Source organism: Tupaia chinensis, unplaced genomic scaffold (assembly GCF_000334495.1).
Source record: "Tupaia chinensis unplaced genomic scaffold, TupChi_1.0 Scaffold139491_1, whole genome shotgun sequence".
Taxonomy (NCBI): domain Eukaryota; kingdom Metazoa; phylum Chordata; class Mammalia; order Scandentia; family Tupaiidae; genus Tupaia; species Tupaia belangeri.
In genome coordinates, this window is record NW_006199376.1 from 637351 (window position 1) to 645830 (window position 8480).

Below are 8480 nucleotides of genomic sequence, written 5' to 3' on the forward strand. Positions count from 1 at the left end.
CTGAACCGTTTAGCCAGTAGAAAGTGCAACGAGAAGCCTTCCTCCTGGAGTCTAACACAGAACGTACTTGGTAAATAGGGAATTGTGAAAATAGATCCTCCCGCTTAACATCATGAAATAATTTATTTTAAAAGTGCAAGTAATGGTATGACTACATAAAATTTTAAATGTATTTGTGTGTGTAAATTTAAAGATATATATATATATATAATTTAATAAAAAATACATTTAAGGAGTTATTTCCAGATAATTCAACAAGTAGAAGTAATATTCTTAAGCTATCCTGAAACTTCTACACATTAAGTTTGTGCTGTCAGACTCCATCCTAAGCACTTTGAAACATTATTTAGTAGTATGAGACAGGTTGGACAAGAGACAATGGAAAATAATACATTGATAAATGATGAATAGAAAGTAAGACAACTAGAAAATTAATGAATAAGTGAGTATATCAAAAATAAATCTTTGAGAGACCAGCAGTTGGCATAATGGCTGTGTCACTGGACACTCCTGTAGTCAACCGCAGTTCGAGTCCAGACCCAGTGGCTTAAACTCACACCAGCCACGTGTGCGTACGTGCCCAAGGTCCCAAAAGGAGACTAGAGGAGAAGGGATTGCAGCATGGTCGTCCGCCTTGGGGAGTGATTGCACACTTTCTGTATCTCTGTCTCTTTCTGTTTTTCTGGCAAATGCGCACGCACTATTGCAAAAACCTCTCAAAAAAAAAAAATCTTTGAAAATGTTAAAGGTTACTAGACAATAAAGTAAAAAACTAAACCAAAATGGAAATATCAACTTCTGTTGTTCTATTAATAAATGTTTTAAAATTAAAACTCTTTATTTTGGCACAGATATGACAAACACATGCACTCATGAACAAATTTGGGTGTGTAAAATGCTAAATACATGTGTGGAGAATCTTTCAGTGTATATAAAGGGCATTCAAAATTTCTATACACTCTCCTATGGATCAGAATAACCTCTTCAAAAGACAATTAGGCAATAGTAATCAAAATCAGTTTTTTCCATTTCACCTAGCAATTCAGTTCTTGGAAATTATTCTATGGATAGTCTTACATATGTGCATTAAAACTATAAGAACAAGTATATTCAGAACATCATTTTTATAGCAGTAACATATTATAAATTAATTAGATGTTCATTAAAAGTTCTTATTAAGTTATAGCACATTGGGTCAGCCAGTGGCATGATGGTTAAGGCAACTAGATCCCACATGCCAACTGCATGATTCAAGTTTCAGACCCAAAATCAAAACAGAGAAAGGAGACAGGTATGATTAATATGTTAATAGTAATTTGCCTTTTTTTTTGAGAGAGAGGTTATTACTATAGGGCATATGCATTTGCCAGAAAGACAGAGACAAAGAGACAGAACGTGGGAAATCACTCCCCAGGGGATGGCCACGCTGCAATCCCTTCTCCTCCATTCTCCTCTCAGGATCTTAGGCACACACACACATGCACCCAGTGTGAGTTTAAGCAAGCAACCTGGTCTAGGACTTGAACCATGGTCGACTACGTGGGAGTCCAGTGACGTAGCCATTCCACCATCTGCTGGTCTCTAATTTGCTTTTATCTCTATGAAAAAGTATATAAATTCTTATCAACCCATAGGCTATCTCTAGAAGGATTTCCAAGAAACTAATAGTACTGGCTGCCTCTGGTGAAAAAAAAAGGGATTTGAGAAGGTAACACACAGAAGTATTGTTTATGTTTTTCATTTTATTTGACTTTTTAGCATATGTACAAAATATATCTTGCAATAAAATTAAAGTGCTATTCAAATTAAATTTAAGGTGATTATGCACTTTGTACATACCACTTTTGAAATTCTACTTGATAGACATCTTTTATTTCTTAAGAGAGCTTTTTCCTATAGGACATGTATGCTCATCAGAGAGACAGAGAGACAGAAAGTGAGAAATCACTTCCCAGGGGAGATGGCCATACTACAATTTCTTCTCCTCCATTCTCCACTCAGAATTTTGGGCACACACACACACACACACACACACACAGCCTAGAGTGAGATTTAAGCTACTGGATCTGGAATTGAACCACAGTCCTTCTGGTCCTGATAGCCATCCTTTTGTTATTGCCAGAGGACACATGTGCTTGAGAGAAAAAGAGATAGGAGAATTTTGGGCACACACGCACACACACAGCCTAGAGTGAGATTTAAGCTACTGGATCTGGAATTCAAACCACAGTCCTGCTGGTCCTGATAGACATCCTTTTGTTATTGCTAAAGGACACATGTGCTTGAGAGAAAAAGAGATAGCACCTGATCCCCCCAATGGAGCATGTAATGCTGCAATCCCTCTTTCTCCATTTCCCCATCCTTTCAGAATTTGAGACATACACACACACACACACACACACAAACACAATGTGTTAGTAAAACCCCTGGGTTAGGATTTGAACCACAGTCTACCATGTGGGATCTAGCTCTCTCCAATGCAGGACTTAACCTCTATGACACAGAGCAGGTTCCAGTGGAAGTAATCTTGGAAGTAAATTGGTCAGTAAATTATGGGATATAAAATACAAAAATATAAAGCAGCCATTACAATTAAGAAAACAAGGACCAGCAGATGGCATAATAGGTACATCGCTGGACTCTCACATGACTGACAACAGTTTTCGAGTCCTGGACCCGGAGGCTTTAAACTCATGTCGTACATGCCCAAAAACCCAAGAGGAGAGTGGAGGAGAAGGGAATGTGGTGTTGCCAAACCCCCTACAGGGTGATTTCTTGCTTTCTGTCTCTCTGTGAGCACATGCTCCCTGTAACAAATATCTTTCTTTAAAAAAAAAAAAAAACACAGAAAAATCAAAGTAAACCAAATATTAACACGTATTCAGAATAAGGTTACCATAGATATATTTAAACATGTTTATTAAATATACAGTTAGTAATAACAAACAATTGTTCCAACTTTTCTGTATTTGGGCTTTTTGTTGTTGTTGTTCCTCTCTGTACAATATTAACAGATGCCAAAAAAGAAGTAAAGTATCATTCATGAATAAAAGGAACTGGGTCACTGTTGAAGGGCTCCTCAAAGGACCTTCGGCTGAACTTTCAAACACAACTTCCATCGTATTTCAGTTTCACAGACAGACATTGAGACTGGAGCACGTGTGGCATGGAGACCTCCACCAGTGTTGCCAACAATTTCAGCCTCCAGATAACCCAGTTCATCCTGATGGGGCTCCCAGGCATTCACAGCTGGCAGCACTGGCTCTCCCTGCCCCTGGCTCTGCTCTACCTCTTAGCCCTTGGTGCCAACAGCCTCATCATGACCACCATCCACCGTGAGCCAACCCTGCACCAGCCCATGTACCAGTTCCTTGCTATCCTGGCAATAATAGACATTGGTCTGGCCACCACCATCATGCCCAAGATTCTGGCCATCTTCTGGTTTGATGACAAGGCCATACGCATCCCTGAGTGTTTGGTTCAGATGTATGCCATCCACTGTTTCTACAGCATGGAGTCAGGCATTTTCCTCTGCATGGCAATAGACCGATATGTAGCCATCTGTCACCCTCTTCAATATCCCTCCATTGTCACTAATGCTTTTGTCGTCAAAACCACAGGATTCATGGTACTGAGAAATGGTTTGTTAATGATCCCAGTGCCGGTACTGGCTTCCCAGAGACACTACTGCTCCAGGAATGAGATTGACCACTGCCTCTGCTCCAACTGGGGAGTTATCAGTCTGGCCTGTGATGACATCACTGTGAACAAATTTTACCAACTCTTCTTAGCATGGATCCTGATTGGGAGTGACATGGCTCTTGTATTTTCTTCCTATGCCCTAATCCTGCGTTCTGTGCTGAGGCTGAGCTCAGCAGAAGCCCTGTACAAGGCTCTGAGCACCTGCAAACCCCATGGTCTATGCGCTCAGAATGAACGAGCTCAGACTGGGCTTTCAGAGGCTGCTTGGGCTGAGAAAAGATATGTCCACCACATAACTCCAGCTTTAGGAGACCTTTAAAGTGATAGGAAAGGGCCAAAGTTTCAGCTCTCAATCACTCTGAATTGTGATCTGCATTTGCCACTAACCAGGGGAAAACCAACGAAAAACCATCAGCCTCACTCTTCAAAAATGCACATTAAAATTACACTGAAGTTTTCTATTACCTAGAAAATAAGTAAGAACACAAAATGGAAAGGCCTGACTACTGATGCCAGGTTGATAGGTAGTTTTTCACATCCGTAGGACTATTAACAATAGCCCCAAAATACCTAAATTTGTCAAAACATTTATACTTACTGAAACATTTATACTTATTGAAATTCTTTCTAAGGAATTCTATTTACAGAAATTACCCAAAAGATAATGATCTAAATGAAAGCAAAAAATTATTCATAAAAGAGATTACTTTACTGGGTTGTCAGGAAAGTCATGACACAGAAAAATACATCATGACAGTCCTGAAAACCTAGTATTACTAGTGATAACCTAGTATTACTTATAATAGAAAATACAGCCTTTCAAAATAAAGTCAACATGAATTTAACTTTTACATATTTATGTGTTTTATTCTCTTTTATAAGAGATATTTTTGCTACAGGGCACATACACTTGCCAGAGACAGAGAGACAGAAAATGAGAAATCACTCCATGGGGGACAGCTACACTGCAATCCCTTCTCCTCCATTCTCCTCTCAGGACTTTGGACAGGCTCACACAACACATCCAGCATGGGCTTCCAACAGCCAGGTCTAAGACTCAAACTAACAGTTATGTCATCTGCTGGTCTCTGTGTGCTTTCCAAAGACACTTGTGGGACACAGATAAGATTTATTATCTGTTGATGAGGATGTGTATAATAGTCTCAGCTGGGCTGGACTGAGGTGTCAATCATGCTGGGTAAAGTCTCTTAACAATCTAAAAAAGGTATAGCAATTTAATGTATTACTAATAATAATAATTTTTAAAAGGAAATGTTTTCATAACATAAAAAATGTGTTCTGAAAAAAGAAAAATTTCATTTGGGGAAAAAAACTGAATAAAAATTAAAGAAAGAAGAACTAGTGCTAAGTACCATTCACTTGTTTGTTTTTTAATAGGCATATAATTATTGAATATATTAATGTGGTACAATATGTTTTAATGTATGTATACATTGTATAAAATCAAAAAATAGTATTTACCATGCTTATCACCTTATATACTTATCATTTATTTGATGAGAACGTTCAAAATCTTTTCTTACTAAGGATTTCAAATGGTCCCAAAAGTTTTGTAAGATGTGGACAAATGGATGGATGGTTAGACAGATAGAAAGATCCGATAAAACCTTCACAAAAACTCTAGAAGCAGGTACAGAATTATTTTCAGATTACAGCTAAAGGAACAAGGTATTGGCCTTTATACACTGGGCCCTGACAGCAGTTTCTCAGCTGGGGCACTGGGGTTCAAGTCCTTGGAATTCACACTGAGTAACCACACCACTCTTCTCCCTCTTACTGATACTCTCTTCCAGAATTTCTGTGTGAACTTGGGCAACATGTGAAACCTTTCTATGGCTCAATATCTCTCGTTAAAATTTTAATAATGTTTTTGCTGGGCTAAGTCACAGGCATGCTCTGAACAATCAAGACATAATAAAGAAAACATGCTTTAAAATATGATATACACAAATAAATATTGACCTATGTGACAAAGTTTTTGATACTAGGAAAGAAAGACAAAGGGTCAGAGAAATGCCCTAAAAAAATAGTTTCACATAACCCATTAATTAAGTCTAAATCAATTTTTAGGGCTTACTCATCTAAACAAAATGCACACTTTTTGAATAAAAGATCCCAAACACATGTTCATCCAGTACCTTTAACATTAATACAGAACTCTACACACAATACGTGCTTAATAAGCGCTCTATTTATGATACAATGATTCATAGGAGATAACATGACCTGTTGAATACTGTGTGTCAATGAAAACTTCCTGGCACATGGATGACCCCAGGAAGTCTACATATGAGTACACCTTGCAGAATTTAGTCAAGAAGCATTACTGACTTGCTCCAAAAGGAGAGGACACTTCACCTTTCTGGGACAGTGGCCTCTGATTCAGATTGAAGTGATCATGCAATAAGGAGAGACAGGAGAAAGGAAGTCAAGAAAAGGGCTTCGGCAGGACCCTGTCTCCTACTGTTTCTACCCTGGAGCATCAGAGTCATAATATCTAACTCTGCGAGTCCTTTACACCTTGCAAAAACACTTTTCTACAAAATGAACCAACTTATTTTATGTAATATTCATAGTAGCCCTCTTAGGTAGGAAGCTGAAGGATTATACGTAATTTTTTTCTACAAAAAGCAAATAGAGACTTGGGTGGGTTGATTAGATAAGTCTGTCTAGTGATAACTCACAATACTGAGGCTCGGCAGTTTAGACAACACCACTCAATGGCTATAATGATCCATTTCTAAAGCTACTTCCAAACTTGTTCATCCATATAATTATTTTTCATTTATTACTTATTTAAAAATCCACAGCACGGGAACCAGCAGTTAGCGTAATGGCTATGTCGCTGGACTCCCACGTAGTCGACCGCGGTTCGTGTCCCGGACCCGGTGGCTTAAAACTCACGCCAGGCGCGTGTGCGTGCATGCCCAAGATCCCGAGAGGAGAATGGAGGAGAAGGGATTGCGGCGTGACCATCCCCCCTGGGGGGTGATTTCTCGCTTTCTGTCTCTATGTCTCTCTCTGTCTGTCTGGCGAGCGCACGCGCCCTATAGTGGAAAAAAAAAAACCCTCTCAAAAAAAAAAAAAAATCCACAGCAGGAGTCTATGTATAGCAGCCCAGATTGACAGCTTCTCTCAAACACCAGAGAAAGTGTCTCTCGATCCATTGAAAATATGTGACCTATGAAAATGGAGTCTTAGCAAAAATTTTGGCACAACAGAAAGAATGGCTGTGCACTCAGTTTCTGTGTAAAAATGATCCCACTTTGTTTTGTGTGTGTCATATTTTCCCACTTGTTTGCTTTATACAATTGTTACAGTCTTTTTTCTTTGCTTTGCTTTTTTTTTTTTTTTATTCCCAGGAGTGTGTGCAATCCCCAGGAAGAGAAATTGCACACAATTTGACATGGTCATGCTCATGTACATTTTCCTCTATTTCCCCATATTAAAGTATTTCGGCATGCACACACGCCTAGTGTGTTTTTCAAGCCACCAGATTTGAAACATGGTCAATCACATGCGATCCTAGTCTGTCCACAATGCATATCCCAATATAGTGTGATTGTTCAATATATGCGTACATATATAATAATGAAACCAGGGCAATAAACATATTACCTCTAATATTTATCATTACTTTGTGTTGTGAACATTCAAGTTCCTTTCTTTTAGTTATTTGGACTTCCACACTAAATTGTCATTCACTACATTGCTCTCTTGTGCCTTAGTGCCCCCAAACTCATTTCTCTTATTTAACTACACTTCTTTATCTGCTAACCAAGTTCTTCCTATCTTTCCCACTCCTTTCTCTTCCCAGATTCTGGTGAACCCCATTTTATTCTTCACTTCTATGCAACCAAATTTTGTTTCTTTCACAAGTGAGGGATAACATGCAGTATTTGTCTTTCATTGTCTAGCTTGTTATAAATAATATTAAAATAATAAAGAATAACCTATCCACAGGGGTAAAAAGAAATTAAGAACTATGTCTGAGAAAGATCAGGTAATAGGACTTACTAAGAAAATCTTGAAATTAAGTGCCTTAAATATACTCAATGAGATAAAGAAAACCTTGGACAAAGAAAGCGATCCAGGAGAACAGTGTCTCACCAATAGAGTTTTCAAGTTATATGTATAGCAAGCCTGATTTAAAATGGGCAAATACAGTGAACAGTTGTTTAATATGAGAAAAATAAATAATAATTATTTCTCAAAGAAAGGTTTGCCACATTGACTGACAATCATATGAAAAGATACCTAACAAGATCAGTCACCATGGAACATAAATGAAAACCGTAATGAAATACCATGTCATGTCTCTGGAATAACTATAATAGAAAAGATAATAAAAAATGGTAGTGATGTGGAGGGAAATATAAACTCTTGTACTCTGCTGGTGGGACTGCAAAGTGTGCAGTTGCTATGAAAAATAGTTTGATAGTCCCTCAAACATACAGTTACCATATGAGCTAGCAGCTATACTCCTAGGTATGTACCCCAAAGAAGTAAAAACATGTCAACACAAATATTGGTACAAGAAATCTCATAGTTGGGAACCAGCAGTTAGCGTAATGGCTATGTCGCTGAACTCCCATGTAGTCGACTGCGGTTCGCGTCCCGGACCCAGTGGCTTAAAACTCACGCCGGGCGCATGTGCGTGCGTGCCCACGATCCTGAGAGGAGAACGGAGGAGAAGGGATTACGGCATGACCATCCCCCCTGGGGGGTGATTTCTCGCTTTCTGTCTCTATGTCTCT

At 38.6% G+C, this 8480-nt stretch overlaps 1 protein-coding gene across 1 annotated transcript; it reads left to right on the forward strand.

Annotated features, from left to right (window-relative positions):
• The first annotated feature begins 3166 nt into the window (after nucleotides 1–3166).
• On the forward strand, nucleotides 3167–3998 carry LOC102486817 (olfactory receptor 56B4). Its single transcript, XM_006162017.2, is given in 2 exon segments — nucleotides 3167–3906; nucleotides 3908–3998. Coding segments are annotated over 2 exon segments (831 nt in total).
• Nucleotides 3999–8480: the final 4482 nt, after the last annotated feature.